At 42.6% G+C, this 18562-nt stretch overlaps 1 protein-coding gene across 1 annotated transcript in view; it reads left to right on the top strand.

Annotated features, from left to right (window-relative positions):
* The first annotated feature begins 229 nt into the window (after positions 1 to 229).
* Positions 230 to 18562, top strand: part of prrt4 (proline rich transmembrane protein 4) — a 38696-nt gene continuing 20363 nt past the window's right edge. The window contains exons 1-2 of the mRNA XM_021564015.2: positions 230 to 393; positions 9433 to 10686. Of these exons, the coding sequence (XP_021419690.2) occupies positions 9537 to 10686 (1150 nt within the window). The 5' untranslated portion in view covers positions 230 to 393; positions 9433 to 9536. The remainder of the gene's footprint in view (positions 394 to 9432; positions 10687 to 18562) is intronic.

Below are 18562 nucleotides of genomic sequence, written 5' to 3'. Positions count from 1 at the left end.
CTAATGAACAATTTGCTCAGTGAGGTGTGGCCACAGGCATTGTCACAGAGCTTCACACTGGACTACTTATGCAGGGGGTTAGGGGCAGAAAGAGAGACGGGAGGGAGAGAAAGAGGGAGGGAGAAGAGAGGGAGGGAGGGAGAAGAGAGGCTGACAGAGAGGAGAGTGAACAAGAAGAGAGAGAATGATAGAGAGGGAGCCAACAAGAGTACGAGAGGGAGAGTGAGAGAGAATATAAGAGAGAGCGAGAATAGGAGGGAGGGAGAGAGTGAGAGAGTGAGTGCCTGGAACACAATTTCACACACATTCACACACACAGGGAGACGGATCTCTGCTGCAGCTCCCTGCTGGATTTAGTGGATTCACAACCTCTTCCCTTTCACTTGTGGTTGGGTGAGTGGCTCTCTTTTATTCTGAACACTTTCGATGTTGTGCGTGCGTGTGTGTGTAGTTTATGATCCTCATGTATAGAGAAAAAAGGTAAAGAGCTGTTAGAGAATGACACACACACCGTCACCGAGACGACACACTCTTCCTCTACAGCCTTTATAGGTAGACTCTCACTCTTACAGAAAAACACACTTTCTACAAGCTCACATTTGAGGGTGTGGATTCAGCTGCTCAATCTCTCCAGATGACAAGACACACACTCTTCTATTACAGCCTTTATAGGTAGACACACACGCACACCTGTGTAGACAAGCAATCCCAGGCATACATTAACACACACACACACACGGCGGCAGCAGCTGAGGCTGTTTGACTAGCATCAGGAGGAGGGAAGGAATCATTCTGGGCTAAATCTGCAGCATAGCCATGGTCAGCAGTGTGTGTGTGTTTGCCTGTGTTAATGTATGCCTGGGATTGCTTGTCTACATAGGTGTGTGTGTGTGTGTACATTCTGATGAATTTATGAACATGTGTATGTATACTGTAGAAATTCATGGCGTTCATGTCATCATGTGAGTCAGTGGATACTATAGGCGTGTGTATTGGAGTCTATACAAACATCCTCCACCTCTATAGCATGACAGTGTGTGTGTGTGTGTGTGTGTGTGTGTGTGTGTGTGTGTGTGTGTGTGTGTGTGTGTGTGTGTGTGTGTGTGTGTGTGTGTGTGTGTGTGTGTGTAGCACATATGTACCAGTAGGATCAGCGGTAGCAGCACTCTGGTAAAAGCAGCATAGCAGACCACTAAGACCCTCACTTCACAGGATTAGCAAGACGTCTTTTGATACGGTCGTCACCATGGCAAAGCTAGTCAGTGGAACGCTGGTGTCTGAGTGGGTGACGCTTGTCATAGGCAGGTTCGTCACATTCATTGACTCAAAGGCTAAAACTAACGTTGGTGTGATGTTCTAATAACTAGGTATTCACAGGCAGGTAGGCTTATTGTTCACTCTGTCAGTAGTAAGGGCAGTGGGGAAATGGATACCAGAGAAAGGCTGGATGAACATAGGATCTATGATCAAGCAGGTTGAATGGTTGAATACGTCATGGGGGAACGGTATTCAGATTAGGTGAGATGTAATATAACTCTTTGGGGAGTATAAAACGGGTTCTGTTCTTACTTAGATACTAATGTTAATCGAGCAGATTTCAGTCATGATCCGAGATGAACCTAGTTACATTTGATAGACCACAGATGGCAAGATGTTTAGTTGTTCATTTAAGTGCGACTCCTGATCAGATTGAAGTACCACTGGATGTAATAGGAAATGGTTGGGTGTTGGCTCCTCTAGCTGCCATGACTGTGACTCCTCTGGACCTGGTCAGTCGTGATTCAGACCTGTTGGATCCTAGCCTGGGGTTTGGTCTGCTGCTCTGACCAGTAGGTAAACCAGGACACAGGAATGGTCACAGTCAATAACCACTGGGGACTATTGACCGTGACTGGCCGGCAATGTCAAATCCATTCTCCGACATATTGCATCTGCAGGCTGGGGTCAACTCCATCTCAACACAATTCAACTGACCCTGGAGAGTAGGAGAGTTTACCATTATTTTCAATTCAGATTTTATCCGACTCATGGATTGGATTTGAAGTTGGAATGAAATTACCTCAATTTGGACTATGAAGCATTCAAGCTTCAATGACATACGTACAACACCAGGTGTTTTTCTAAAAGGACAGCCAAACATTGGCTAGCTTGGTTTCAGAGAGACAAGCAGTGATGTGGAAAATTAGATGGTTGTTGATCCTCACTCTGAGTCAACAACATCCGACCTGCCAGACTTTAGTATGGACCCCCATGTTTTACATCAACAACATCAGACCTGCCAGACTTTAGTATGGACCCCCATGTTTTACATCAACAACATCCGACCTGCCAGACTTTAGTATGGACCCCCTTGTTTTACATCAACAACATCCGACCTGTCAGACTTTAGTATGGACCCCCATGTTTTACATCAACAACATCCGACCTGTCAGACTTTAGTATGGACCCCCATGTTTTACATCAACAACATCCGACCTGCCAGACTTTAGTATGGACTCCCTTGTTTTACATCAACAACATCCGACCTGCCAGACTTTAGTATGGACCCCCATGTTTTACATCAACAACATCCGACCTGTCAGACTTTAGTATGGACCCCCATGTTTTACATCAACAACATCCGACCTGCCAGACTTTAGTATGGATCCCCTTGTTTTACATCAACAACATCCGGGCTGCCAGACTTTAGTATGGACCCCCATGTTTTAATTCAACAACATCCGGGCTGACAGACTTTAGTATGGACCCCCATGTTTTAATTCAACAACATCCGGGCTGACAGACTTTAGTATGGACCCCCATGTTTTAATTCAACAACATCCGGGCTGACAGACTTTAGTATGGACCCCCATGTTTTAATTCAACAACATCCGGGCTGACAGACTTTAGTATGGACCCCCTTGTTTTACGTCTAGATCATTATCTGAGTAATATTGTAAAACATGGTCCTGAAGAAGCCATTTCATACTTGGATACACTCATTGATGTAACTGATCAGGTCAAACTTGAAATGTTTTAATTAGAAATAGTCTAGCTTTTAGAATAATATATTTGATCATTAGGAAATACTTAAACAATAAATCAAGTGTACTAGTATGCACATATTAGACAGATACTGTACTGTGAAATACTGAGGAAAAATCTTAATATTCAGTCAAATGTAGGATTAAATGATGGATAATAATGTCTCATTATTTCTCAAAAATCGGCAGGAATGAAACCAGGAGTATTACCCATAGGAAAGCTTCCCCAGACACAGATCAAGCCTAGTCTGGGATCAAAAAGGATTCGCAATGGAGATTCTCCATGGAAAGCACTTTTTAGTCCAAGACCAGTCTTAATCTGTGTCTGGGAAACTGGCCCATAAAGTATACTTTCAGATAATAATGTTTCTACCTTCAAATGAAGTGTCGCCCACCTACATGACTGAATAAATCTGTACTCGCTAAAGATGACGTGGCCAGTTTGATTCAGTCTGTTTTATTGACATTCCTGTCCAGACCCAAGGCCAGTGAAGTGAGCTAGATAGGATGAAAAGACTGGGGTGTCAGGGCTTTGTTAATATAGCCCTCCTCACTCTCCAACTCGCTCGCTCACGCTGAATTATTTCTGAAGGCACTGTACAAACACACACACTTCAGCAAATCTGAGACGTGCACGAAAATCAGTCCATTGCCAAGGAGTGTGAAGCATCAATCCCTGTGCCTTCATGAGACTATGGTCAACCTGTTAAACATAAGTGGTATCGCCCAGAGTCAAGTCATCTCCATTTGCGAATGCTCCAGCAGAATCCATTTCAATCTCTCAGGGAGGACAAGAGTCCACACCTCTAATTCACTAGACACCCTTCAGCCTTCTTCCCTCCCTCTTTCTCTCTCTCCAGCCCTCTCTCCCTTTATCCTCTGTGCTCTCTTGCTAGCTCTACCTTTCCATAGCCTTTGCTCTCTCTCTCTCTCTCTCTCTCTCTCTCTCTCTCTCTCTCTCTCTCATAAACCTAACCAATATTCTTAATTTAAAATCACTTCATTAGTGTAAAATGTTAAAAGGCTGTTGAAGGACCGGTCTCCAATCAGATATCCATCTCTATCCTCTCAGTACCACAGCGGTCACACATCAGACCACTTAAGCCGTTGTCCTGGAGATGAATGTAAATGACAGAAAGGATAATGACAGAATAATGCTGATAATCCTATAGTGTGTTTGAGGATGTGATGGGATTGTTGGCATGGTGATGGGTGGTGGTTAAGAGAGTGGGTGAGAGTACACGCACATGTAAGGAAGGGCACGCCGCACACTCACACATACACACACTCTCACTCACGCACGCGCGCACGCGCACACACACACTGAGCAGCTCAACCGATCGCTGCAGCTGTACATAGTCTATCGGTAAATAGCCCACCCAATTTTACCTACCTCATCCCCATACTGTTTTTATTTATTTACTTTTCTGCTCTTTTGCACACCAATATCTCTACCTGTACATGACCATCTGATCATTTATCACTCCAGTGTTAATCTGCAAAATTGTAATTATTCGCCTACCTCCTCATGCCTTTTGCACACAATGCTTATAAACTCTTTTTTTTCTACTGTGTTATTGACTTGTTAATTGTTTACTCCATGTGTAACTCTGTGTTGTCTGTTCACACTGCTATGCTTTATCTTGGCCAGGTCGCAGTTGCAAATGAGAACTTGTTCTCAACTAGCCTACCTGGTTAAATGAAGGTGAAATAAAAAAATAAAACACACACACACAAAACACAAAAGGAGAGATTTAGCAATAAACTGAGTGAAGCATTAGAGAGAATAGAAAGGAGTTAGTGGACTGTCATGAAGTCAGAATGCAACATGTCTGTCTGTCTCTCTCTATATATATCTCCTCTCCTTCCACTATCTATATTTCACCCTCTCTCTCGCTCTCCATCTATATCCCCCTGTCGTGACATGACTTCCAACCCTCTCTCTCCTTCTCTCACTCTCTCTTTCTGCTCCATTGAGCACAGTGCAGTGGGACAGGACCTGTCTTTGTCAGGTGCAGTGGAACAAAACACCAGTGAAGAAAGAGAAGGCTTGTAAATGTTCCCACAGACACGTTTATCTTATTTTATTACTCTCTCTCATTCTCTCTTTCCACTTGTTCTGCTGCATGTCAGGAAAGACAGAGGGCTCCCTAACAGACTGCTCACAGAGGACTAAACGGAGGCAAACAACAATTCTAATCTTGATTTCCCATGTTTTAAGTCTTATGCAGTTGACAGTTGTGAGACATACACAATTTCCACATGGCAGGATGGTAGACATGTAGCTAAAATCATAGAATAACCTAATGATTATGTGTGAGAATAACTGAGAACTCCAACCCCATGTTATCTTAAATTGGGCTGTCTATCTTCCTATATACAATGCCTTGCGAAAGTATTCGGCCCCCTTGAACTTTGCGACCTTTTGCCACATTTCAGGCTTCAAACATAAAGATATAAAACTGTATTTTTTTGTGAAGAATCAACAACAAGTGGGACACAATCATGAAGTGGAACGACATTTATTGGATATTTCAAACTTTTTTAACAAATCAAAAACTGAAAAATTGGGCATGCAAAATTATTCAGCCCCTTTACTTTCAGTGCAGCAAACTCTCTCCAGAAGTTCAGTGAGGATCTCTGAATGATCCAATGTTGACCTAAATGACTAATGATGATAAATACAATCTACCTGTGTGTAATCATGTCTCCGTTAATAATGCACCTGCACTGTGATAGTCTCAGAGGTCCGTTAAAAGCGCAGAGAGCATCATGAAGAACAAGGAACACACCAGGCAGGTCCGAGATACTGTTGTGAAGAAGTTTAAAGCCGGATTTGGATACAAAAAGATTTCCCAAGCTTTAAACATCCCAAGGAGCACTGTGCAAGCGAATAATATTGAAATGGAAGGAGTATCAGACCACTGCAAATCTACCAAGACCTGGCCGTCCCTCTAAACTTTCAGCTCATACAAGGAGAAGACTGATCAGAGATGCAGCCAAGAGGCCCATGATGACTCTGGATGAACTGCAGAGATCTACAGCTGAGGTGAGAGACTCTGTCCATAGGACAACAATCAGTCGTATATTGCACAAATCTGGCCTTTATGGAAGAGTGGCAAGAAGAAAGCCATTTCTTAAAGATATCCATAAAAAGTGTTGTTTAAAGTTTGCCACAAGCCACCTGGGAGACACACCAAACATGTGGAAGAAGGTGCTCTGGTCAGATGAAACCAAAATTGAACTTTTTGGCAACAATGCAAAACGTTATGTTTGGCGTAAAAGCAACACAACTCATCACCCTGAACACACCATCCCCACTGTCAAACATGGTGGTGGCAGCATCATGGTTTGGGCCTGCTTTTCTTCAGCAGGGACAGGGAAGATGGTTAAAATTGATGGGAAGATGGATGGAGCCAAATACAGGACCATTCTGGAAGAAAACCTGATGGAGTCTGCAAAAGACCTGAGACTGGGACGGAGATTTGTCTTCCAACAAGACAATGATCCAAAACATAAAGCAACATCTACAATGGAATGTTTCAAAAATAAACATATCCAGGTGTTAGAATGGCCAAGTCAAAGTCCAGACCTGAATCCAATCGAGAATCTGTGGAAAGAACTGAAAACTGCTGTTCACAAATGCTCTCCATCCAACCTCACTGAGCTCGAGCTGTTTTGCAAGGAGGAATGGGAAAAAATTTCAGTCTCTCGATGTGCAAAACTGATAGAGACATACCCCAAGCGACTTACAGCTGTAATTGCAGCAAAAGGTGGCGCTACAAAGTATTAACTTAAGGGGGCTGAATAATTTTGCACGCCCAATTTTTCAGTTTTTGATTTGTTAAAAAAGTTTGAAATATCCAATAAATGTCGTTCCACTTCATGATTGTGTCCCACTTGTTGTTGATTCTTCACAAAAAAATACAGTTTTATATCTTTATGTTTGAAGCCTGAAATGTGGCAAAAGGTCGCAAAGTTCAAGGGGGCCGAATACTTTCGCAAGGCACTGTAAGCTTATTAGGGATGTACCATGTGGGTGAGGGGGGGGGGGGGGGGGGGGGTATATTTAACTCTGCTCTCTATGAAAGGCATAGACACTAATTAGTCAGGTAATCTTCTGACTGAAACAGGAAGCTGGCATGCCTGTGTAATTGATAGTGAGGGAAGTGAAATTTGAGAATGTTAGCCAAATTAAATGATGCATAATCCCCCTTGTGTAAATAATTGATCAATATGTGTCAAATTGAACAAAAACCCGATCAGGGCAGAGGCATAGTTTTTTCAAGCTTAATAGCTAATTGGAATGGTTTAGCGAATGGTTTAGCGAATGGTTTAGCGAATGGTTTAGCGAATGGTTTAGCGAATGGTTTAGCGTGGAACTAAAAAGGCAACGTGTTTCTTCTGAAGAACAGAATGTCACAACGAATATCTCAGTGTTCTACAAAGACGGCATTAAGTACCGTTTATTTGTCTTTCTGTAACACACCAAGAATGAACCAACTGGTTCGAAAGGTTTTAACGTCTTGGGGGCTTTGGTGTGTGTGTGTGTGTGTGTGTGTGTGTGTGTGTGTGTGTGTGTGTGATGACTATGATGTGAGTGGACGTGGGTGGGTCTCTAAGTACAACCATTCCTCAATGGAAATGTATTTCAAGCATGTACACTCAGAGTCCTGATAGAAGGCAGTAATGTGTGGGCAGTTGTATGTTTCTGAGTGTGCCCCTCAGCACCACTACTCATGCCTCAGTATCCAGCCAACTACCCCCAGGAAGGCTCAGAGAGGTAGTGAGGCCCACTAAGGTCAACACTACATGGGGCACAGAGACAGGGTCAAGTCACTGAATGTCCTGTAGAGAGATCAGGCCTAGGGTAGTGCTATTAAAAGGTGATTGATCGGTTTGTGTTATGAGCTACACTTGAGATAGAGAGATGTAGCATAGGACAGAGTAACAGAGAGAGAGAGAGATGTAGCATAGGACAGAGTAACAGAGAGAGAGAGAGATGTAGCATAGGACAGAGTAACAGAGAGAGAGAGAGATGTAGCATAGGACAGAGTAACAGAGAGAGAGATGTAGCATAGAACAGAGTAACAGAGAGAGAGATATAGCATAGGACAGAGTAACAGAGAGAGAGAGAGATGTAGCATAGGACAGAGTAACAGAGAGAGAGAGCGATGTAGCGTAGGACAGAGTAACAGAGAGAGATGTAGCGTAGGACAGAGTAACAGAGAGAGAGAGAGCGATGTAGCATAGGACAGAGTAACAGAGAGAGAGAGATGTAGCATAGGACAGAGTAACAGAGAGAGATGTAGCATAGGACAGAGGGACAGAGAGAGAGATGTAGCATAGGACAGAGGGACAGAGAGAGATGTAGCGTAGGACAGAGTAACAGAGAGAGAGATGTAGCGTAGGACAGAGTGACAGAGAGAGAGATGTATGGGGAAATAAATGGAAAGGTGTAAAGGAGTGAAGGAGATAGAGGGGGAGGTACTGAAAATGGGGTGAGAGATGAAAAAGCAGAGGAATATATTTGCAGGGAAAGAAGGAAAGAGCTTGATGAAGAGCAGGAGAGAGTAAATGGCTGATTGTCTTGAATACTGATGTTATTCTCTCACTACAGGAAAACACACTCTCACTTAAGCAGAGGGTTTCTCCCCGTTTTAAAGAACAAATCAAACGGGGAATGAAAGAGAGTTGGAGGGAGGTGGGTTCAAACACAACTAAAGCACACAGGTTGTTCTCAATGGAAAATTCCATCGGTGCTCCAATCTCTTCACTGAGGCAACTGGACAGAGACTTTGAACTACCCGTTCCTCCCATCCAAGAAAAGAGTTCCCCTTCCATTTCTATACAGAGGACGGACCCCCCCCCACGCACACACACACACACACATTATGTAAAAGTTAGCGCTAACTAAAGTGCTGAGAAAATACATGACATCTGGAAAGTCTCTTTTGTGATTGGTCAGAAGTATATTTCATGTTTAGTTGTCCCAAGACTCTTACCAAGTATACATATGAATGACACACAACTTCCTCACATAAATACTGACCTCAGAATCTGACACCACTAAGTATATGTGTCCAATAACACCGTCGTTCTTGTGGCGGTTTGTGGTGGACAACATTTTCCCGGCCTGCTAACTTCAGCAGTCCATTTTAATGGCTGCCCTGCTGTATTATGGGTTGTATAATATCATCAACATGTGATATTATATTCTCTGGAAAAACAGACAAAAAACAGGTCAAGCACGAAATGAAACGTCCCGTTTAAATAACCTCTCCAGTAAAAACAAGCCAGCAGACACATTTCAGCTCAACAACACATATCCATGTATCAAGTCAAACTAACTGTACTGTGATAAAGTGAAAGTATGTCACTCAATGTCCTGTGTGCATCTGTGTTTTAGGTCACTTCACAGGAGAGCGAGCCAACGTGCCCTAGGGGGCCCGGGGAATGGAGGACAGCATGTGACCGGTGCCTAACTAGCCGCTCCGCTTCACTGTCGGCAACATGCATCACCTTCATCGGATGATGGCTTTGTGCTTATGGTGCTCTCTCCTCGCCATTCTTCTCCACACCACGGTGTTTGCGGATGAAGAGGCGGATCTTACGAAGCCGACAGGACTGCCTGCCAGTAAGGGATGGTCTTATTGGCTAGGCTCGTACTTGCCAAAGCAGCCCAGCTTGTCCAGGTTCCCACCACTCCCGGCGGCGCCGTCGTTTCCTTCGCTCAACCCGTTTGGAGGCAAGTCACAGACTAAGAATGCAGGGCCCCAAAGGACCACACCATCAGAGGGACCAACAAAGGAACTGTCAAAGGGACCAATAGAGAGACCGACAGAGGGACCAAAAGAGGGACCAACAGAGAGACCAACAGAGGGACCAACAGAGGGACGAACGGAGCCTGAGAATTCACCGGAAAATTCAGGGTCTGTGGAGGAGGGTATTAATAAAAGCCCTCAGTCCTCCACCATCACCTCTTGGACTGAAGGTCACCCCAGCTCCACTGAGATAAGAACAGTAACAAATCCACAGACAGTCACTCCTAACAAGAACACACAACCAAACCAAGATATCTTAGATTCTATAACCGCTGTCTTAGATTCCATATCCTCTATTTCTCAGGGGGTTGATATATCCTCCGATAGTCTCACCAGCACAAACATACTGCCACAGACAATAACACACGAAACGGCAGAAACGGCCCAAACGCCAAAGCACAGTTGGAGTGTCACCACTAAGTCTTTCTCCAAGGAAACGAAGATCCAAGATGAACTTGTTCCCCAGAGTGACCCTCTCACAGCCTCTGTCCCCCTAACATCCCCACAAACCACAGTCTCCACAACCCTGGTCACAACTCCACCAAGGATCACCGTCAACCCAACACAGGTAGAGACCACACTGACCAGACAACCCCTTGACTCTGGCACCCCACCCACATCCCCACAAACCAGGGTCACCACAAGACGTCTGGCCTCGACCGTAAGCACCGACATTGGAACTAAAGAGGCCCCGGTCACCGAAACTCAGCCCAGTCAGAGTTCACCAGACATGGGTTTTTCCGAGGCCAAAGCAGGGCCTGTGGAGGAACGACTGGGAGCAAACACCACCACCAGGACAGACGATAGAACACTAAGGGTTAACTCACCAACACCCAGAGGTAAGTCTCCAACACATCAACAGACATATTGATTTAGTATTAGTGATGGGCAGGCTAAATGACAATCAATGGATGTGATCAATCATTCAAACCAAATGGGGGTGTTCAGTCTGTTCAAGAAAAAGGCTGAAGAAAGTGAATGATGGATGGCATCTCTGAAATGGCAGCCATGAGTCGCCACAAACCTCTCTCTAGCTAATATAGCCCAAGTCCCAGTTCAAATACTTACATCTCTTTTGCATCTTTATTATTCTCCTTCCTTGAGATAATCACTTGGTGAACGCAAAGTAGTGGAAACCACACTGTCCCCTATCATGTCCCTATCATACATGATCACTCCAAGGAAGGAAGATCGGAAGGAAGGAAAGACGCAATTCCACCTCTTTAGAACAGACCCTAAAAATGATGCAGTGGTTGTTTTATTTTTTATAAACAGATGATATTGGAACGCTCCACTGTGCCTGAACGGGTGGGGGAGGAGAGAGGGGTACTGTAGTGTAGGGGGGGTAGTTAGTATCACTTTCACATGACATTGAGGGAGTACCCGTAGCCCGGCGCCAACCCCCACCGCCACTGTAGCGACGCTGGCTCTGTCTGGAGTCTGTATTCATAATAAACCTCAGGAAGCCCCTCCCCCCGTATAGGCGCATCAATCATAGGAGGGTCAAAGGTCAGGTGATACAATGAGGAGACGATTATGGCCAACCAGAAGGCAGTGTCACAGGAGAATGGTACAGGGGCCTACTATTGCAAATATCTATGCACTGGAATGTATGCAATTATCATCATCATTACACATTTCTGTCACTTTCAGCACACCGTTACTAAAAGCCAACTACGTATGATAGAGAGCATAAGCATATCGTTGGTGCATAAACCCCGTAACGCCTTTTAATGTTGCCACTTGACATGCCGTCAGTCAGTCCCTACAGGATTCCCCGATCGCAAATGTTTTGGAAAAATCAACAGTTCTCTGCATATAATGCAAGGGCTTGCAAATTTGACCCAATCACTGCACTCCTTTCGCATTAAAACAGTCTAATCATCGCAATATTATAGCATAACACTGACCCATCGACGCAGTACAAAAAGAAGCACGCAATTTCATCCAATCACCACCCGTACATTTACTGCATAATATGGTTCAATCAACCGACACGTCAACAAACATTTTCCCTCCTCAGCTCTGTTTCACAATAAATTAGACAGAATCAGTGCAGAATGTCAGAGTTGCTGCAGCTAAATCAAGCACCTTAGCCTGCAAATATCAGCAACAATCCTGAGGGACTGATTATCTTTGATGAATATACGGATGAGCGATAGTGAGAAGAATAGTTTATTTGGTTGTGTTTACTGCAACACAGCAGACTGTGTTGTGTCTGGGCATGAGCACAACTTTGGAGGAGAATCCCATTGGCAGCATTCGTTTTGTTCGTTATGTCTAGGGATAGCTGTGGTAGTACGCAGTGTTTTAGGATATTTTTGGTCATGTGCAATATTTGGATCTGTTAAGTATTTGTATGTGTTCTGATTTTGAATCAATACACTGATGCATTGTTTTGTTATATCTAGGTGTCCTCTGTGTGAAATATAGTGTGTTGTGTGTTGTGTTGTATTATGACTGTGTTGTGTTGTATTATGACTGTGTTGTGTTGTATTATGACTGTGTTGTGTCCAGGGCTGCTGTTTAATTAATATTATGACTGTGTTGTGTTGTATTATGACTGTGTTGTGTTGTATTATGACTGTGTTGTGTTGTATTATGACTGTGTTGTGTCCAGGGCTGCTGTTTAATTACTATTATGACTGTGTTGTGTTGTATTATGACTGTGTTGTGTCCAGGGCTGCTGTTTGGTTACTATTATGACTGTGTTGTGTTGTATTATGACTGTGTTGTGTCCAGGGCTGCTGTTTAGTTACTATTATGACTGTGTTGTGTTGTATTATGACTGTGTTGTCTCCAGGGCTGCTGTTTAGTTACTATTATGACTGTGTTGTCTCCAGGGCTGCTGTTTAGTTACTATTATGACTGTGTTGTGTTGTATTATGACTGTGTTGTCTCCAGGGCTGCTGTTTAGTTACTATTATGACTGTGTTGTGTTGTATTATGACTGTGTTGTCTCCAGGGCTGCTGTTTAGTTACTATTATGACTGTGTTGTGTTGTATTATGACTGTGTTGTGTTGTATTATGACTGTGTTGTGTTGTATTATGACTGTGTTGTGTTGTATTATGACTGTGTTGTCTCCAGGGCTGCTGTTTAGTTACTATTATGACTGTGTTGTGTTGTATTATGACTGTGTTGTGTCCAGGGCTGCTGTTTAATTACTATTATGACTGTGTTGTGTTGTATTATGACTGTGTTGTGTTGTATTATGACTGTGTTGTGTCCAGGGCTGCTGTTTAATTACTATTATGACTGTGTTGTGTTGTATTATGACTGTGTTGTGTCCAGGGCTGCTGTTTAATTACTATTATGACTGTGTTGTGTTGTATTATGACTGTGTTGTGTTGTATTATGACTGTGTTGTGTTGTATTATGACTGTGTTGTGTCCAGGGCTGCTGTTTAGTTACTATTATGACTGTGTTGTGTTGTATTATGACTGTGTTGTGTCCAGGGCTGCTGTTTAGTTACTATTATGACTGTGTTGTGTTGTATTATGACTGTGTTGTGTTGTATTATGACTGTGTTGTGTCCAGGGCTGCTGTTTAATTACTATTATGACTGTGTTGTGTTGTATTATGACTGTGTTGTGTTGTATTATGACTGTGTTGTGTTGTATTATGACTGTGTTGTGTTGTATTATGACTGTGTTGTGTCCAGGGCTGCTGTTTAGTTACTATTATGACTGTGTTGTGTTGTATTATGACTGTGTTGTGTCCAGGGCTGCTGTTTAGTTACTATTATGACTGTGTTGTGTTGTATTATGACTGTGTTGTCTCCAGGGCTGCTGTTTAATTACTATTATGACTGTGTTGTGTTGTATTATGACTGTGTTGTGTCCAGGGCTGCTGTTTAGTTACTATTATGACTGTGTTGTGTTGTATTATGACTGTGTTGTGTCCAGGGCTGCTGTTTAGTTACTATTATGACTGTGTTGTGTTGTATTATGACTGTGTTGTGTCCAGGGCTGCTGTTTAGTTACTATTATGACTGTGTTGTGTTGTATTATGACTGTGTTGTGTTGTATTATGACTGTGTTGTCTCCAGGGCTGCTGTTTAATTACTATTATGACTGTGTTGTATTATGACTGTGTTGTGTCCAGGGCTGCTGTTTAGTTACTATTATGACTGTGTTGTGTTGTATTATGACTGTGTTGTGTCCAGGGCTGCTGTTTAGTTACTATTATGACTGTGTTGTGTTGTATTATGACTGTGTTGTGTCCAGGGCTGCTGTTTAGTTACTATTATGACTGTGTTGTGTTGTATTATGACTGTGTTGTGTCCAGGGCTGCTGTTTAGTTACTATTATGACTGTGTTGTGTTGTATTATGACTGTGTTGTGTTGTATTATGACTGTGTTGTGTTGTATTATGACTGTGTTGTGTCCAGGGCTGCTGTTTAGTTACTATTATGACTGTGTTGTGTTGTATTATGACTGTGTTGTGTTGTATTATGACTGTGTTGTCTCCAGGGCTGCTGTTTAGTTACTATTATGACTGTGTTGTGTTGTATTATGACTGTGTTGTGTCCAGGGCTGCTGTTTAATTACTATTATGACTGTGTTGTGTTGTATTATGACTGTGTTGTCTCCAGGGCTGCTGTTTAGTTACTATTATGACTGTGTTGTGTTGTATTATGACTGTGTTGTGTCCAGGGCTGCTGTTTAGTTACTATTATGACTGTGTTGTGTTGTATTATGACTGTGTTGTGTCCAGGGCTGCTGTTTAGTTACTATTATGACTGTGTTGTGTTGTATTATGACTGTGTTGTGTCCAGGGCTGCTGTTTAGTTACTATTATGACTGTGTTGTGTTGTATTATGACTGTGTTGTGTTGTATTATGACTGTGTTGTGTTGTATTATGACTGTGTTGTCTCCAGGGCTGCTGTTTAGTTACTATTATGACTGTGTTGTGTTGTATTATGACTGTGTTGTGTCCAGGGCTGCTGTTTAATTACTATTATGACTGTGTTGTGTTCTATTATGACTGTGTTGTGTCCAGGGCTGCTGTTTAATTACTATTATGACTGTGTTGTCTCCAGGGCTGCTGTTTAGTTACTATTATGACTGTGTTGTGTTGTATTATGACTGTGTTGTGTCCAGGGCTGCTGTTTAATTACTATTATGACTGTGTTGTGTTGTATTATGACTGTGTTGTGTTTTATTATGACTGTGTTGTGTCCAGGGCTGCTGTTTAGTTACTATTATGACTGTGTTGTGTTGTATTATGACTGTGTTGTCTCCAGGGCTGCTGTTTAGTTACTATTATGACTGTGTTGTCTCCAGGGCTGCTGTTTAGTTACTATTATGACTGTGTTGTGTTGTATTATGACTGTGTTGTGTTGTATTATGACTGTGTTGTCTCCAGGGCTGCTGTTTAGTTACTATTATGACTGTGTTGTGTTGTATTATGACTGTGTTGTGTTGTATTATGACTGTGTTGTGTTGTATTATGACTGTGTTGTCTCCAGGGCTGCTGTTTAGTTACTATTATGACTGTGTTGTGTTGTATTATGACTGTGTTGTCTCCAGGGCTGCTGTTTAGTTACTATTATGACTGTGTCGTGTTGTATTATGACTGTGTTGTGTCCAGGGCTGCTGTTTAATTACTATTATGACTGTGTTGTGTTGTATTATGACTGTGTTGTGTTGTATTATGACTGTGTTGTGTCCAGGGCTGCTGTTTAGTTACTATTATGACTGTGTTGTCTCCAGGGCTGCTGTTTAGTTACTATTATGACTGTGTTGTGTTGTATTATGACTGTGTTGTGTCCAGGGCTGCTGTTTAGTTACTATTATGACTGTGTTGTGTTGTATTATGACTGTGTTGTGTCCAGGGCTGCTGTTTAGTTACTATTATGACTGTGTTGTGTTGTATTATGACTGTGTTGTGTCCAGGGCTGCTGTTTAGTTACTATTATGACTGTGTTGTGTTGTATTATGACTGTGTTGTGTTGTATTATGACTGTGTTGTGTTGTATTATGACTGTGTTGTCTCCAGGGCTGCTGTTTAGTTACTATTATGACTGTGTTGTGTTGTATTATGACTGTGTTGTGTCCAGGGCTGCTGTTTAATTACTATTATGACTGTGTTGTGTTCTATTATGACTGTGTTGTGTCCAGGGCTGCTGTTTAATTACTATTATGACTGTGTTGTCTCCAGGGCTGCTGTTTAGTTACTATTATGACTGTGTTGTGTTGTATTATGACTGTGTTGTGTCCAGGGCTGCTGTTTAATTACTATTATGACTGTGTTGTGTTGTATTATGACTGTGTTGTGTTTTATTATGACTGTGTTGTGTCCAGGGCTGCTGTTTAGTTACTATTATGACTGTGTTGTGTTGTATTATGACTGTGTTGTCTCCAGGGCTGCTGTTTAGTTACTATTATGACTGTGTTGTCTCCAGGGCTGCTGTTTAGTTACTATTATGACTGTGTTGTGTTGTATTATGACTGTGTTGTGTTGTATTATGACTGTGTTGTCTCCAGGGCTGCTGTTTAGTTACTATTATGACTGTGTTGTGTTGTATTATGACTGTGTTGTGTTGTATTATGACTGTGTTGTGTTGTATTATGACTGTGTTGTCTCCAGGGCTGCTGTTTAGTTACTATTATGACTGTGTTGTGTTGTATTATGACTGTGTTGTCTCCAGGGCTGCTGTTTAGTTACTATTATGACTGTGTCGTGTTGTATTATGACTGTGTTGTGTCCAGGGCTGCTGTTTAATTACTATTATGACTGTGTTGTGTTGTATTATGACTGTGTTGTGTTGTATTATGACTGTGTTGTGTCCAGGGCTGCTGTTTAGTTACTATTATGACTGTGTTGTCTCCAGGGCTGCTGTTTAGTTACTATTATGACTGTGTTGTCTCCAGGGCTGCTGTTTAGTTACTATTATGACTGTGTTGTCTCCAGGGCTGCTGTTTAGTTACTATTATGACTGTGTTGTGTTGTATTATGACTGTGTTGTGCTCAAACCCGGTTTCTGCACGGTGTGACAGACAGTATGCAGATAAAGTCAACCGGTTGGATGGAAAGTACAGAAAGGTTCTTCGGCTGTCCCCATAGGAGAAACCATTTTTGGTTTCAGGTAGAATCCTCTGTGGAAAGGGTTCTAAATAGAACCCAAAAGGGTTCTACCTGGATCCAAAAAGGGTTCCTCAAAGGGTTATCCTATTGGGACAGCCGAAGAAGGTTTTAAATAGCACCTTTTTTGTTCTAAGAGTGTAGGAGGGAATACTCTGTGGTCTGTATCAGTATTCCAACAGCAAACCCCAATCCTATGGGACCATCCGCTCCTTTCCCCTCCACATCCCCTGTTCATGGATGCTGAACATGCGCCTCGTCATTTAGGCTCCCCCTCTCCCTGTCTACCCTCCCTCCCTCCAGCCAGCCATCCACCCTCCTATCCTCCTCCTGTAAGGGTGGTTGTGGAGGGCTAAAATGTCTCTGTAAGGATGATGCTGGTGATTATCAAAGCAGGGATGAAAACTGGGGAGGGAGAGAACTCTGCTATTTCCTTCTGTTCCAGTGCAGATACAATCTATGCATTTGTCTTGTGCAGAATCCTGCAGCGACAAAACAAGTGAACCTCCTACTTCGCCAATCACCCCCAGCGGAGATTTAAATGTGAAAAGAGTGCAGGACACCCGGTACTATAATACATTATCCCCTATCCCTCGGGTATGAAGGAGAATGTCCACCCGTCAAATCCTTCTGTTTCAGAGAGGTGTAAGTAAGGCACAACTTTTCAATGTTGGAGACGTGCAAATCACAACCAAAACCAATGAGCTTCCATTGATTCAGAATACGCTTGTTGTGTCACCTTCGTCCTTGACGGGTGTGTGTGTGTACGGTAACACTATGCCAATCTCATCCCTTTCAAAGACAAATTCCAGCTGCAGAGAGCAAAGCAAGGTCAATGAGATAAGAGGGAAGTGGAGGAGGGGGTAAAGAAAGGCTTGAGTAAAGGAGGAGAAGGGGGGTTGTGGCTGAGGAGGTGTGGGGGATGATAAATTAGTCTCTTTAAACCCATCGCGGCAATGCTTTAGATCCCCATCTCCACTCATTTCCCCCCCAAACAGATTACCCCTTTACCTGTCCCTACATTACCATTATCATCAACACTAATGGGGGGTGGCAAGACTAAATAATACACACTCCATATGATACAGTGGCACTGTAGATACCATACAACACAGCCGTAGGATTTATAGCAGAACCAATCAATTATTATACTTTTTTTTACCCCTTTTTCTCCCTAATTTCCTGGTATCCCAATTGATAATGTTGTGTCTTTGGCTATGCCGGATTAAGTGATATGACATGCTATTCTTTAAAATCCTTTCTCTGTAATTAATGTTACCTGATTGAGCTAATCATTTAAATGTAATTAACTAGAGAGTCGGGCACCACAAAATAATATTTATAGAGCTGTTATCTTCCGAATAAACTCTGAAAGACCTAGTAATATTTTACATCAATAGCAGTCAATATTAATAGTTACTTCTTGGTTATCTTCACGAACCCTGGCTAACAAGTTGAATCAGCAATACAAAATTGGGTTTAATTATTTATTTACTAAATACCTAACTAATCACACAGAATTACATATACAAAGAACGAATCATACATTGATTACAAATTACGTCATAAAGGAAAACGTCCCTAGCGGGCGGAACAGATATGACAGCTGGTTACACAAAAGAAAAG

This window comes from Oncorhynchus mykiss, chromosome 15, assembly GCF_013265735.2.
Source record: "Oncorhynchus mykiss isolate Arlee chromosome 15, USDA_OmykA_1.1, whole genome shotgun sequence".
Classification (NCBI taxonomy): domain Eukaryota; kingdom Metazoa; phylum Chordata; class Actinopteri; order Salmoniformes; family Salmonidae; genus Oncorhynchus; species Oncorhynchus mykiss.
This window is presented reverse-complemented; position numbering and strand designations above follow the sequence as displayed.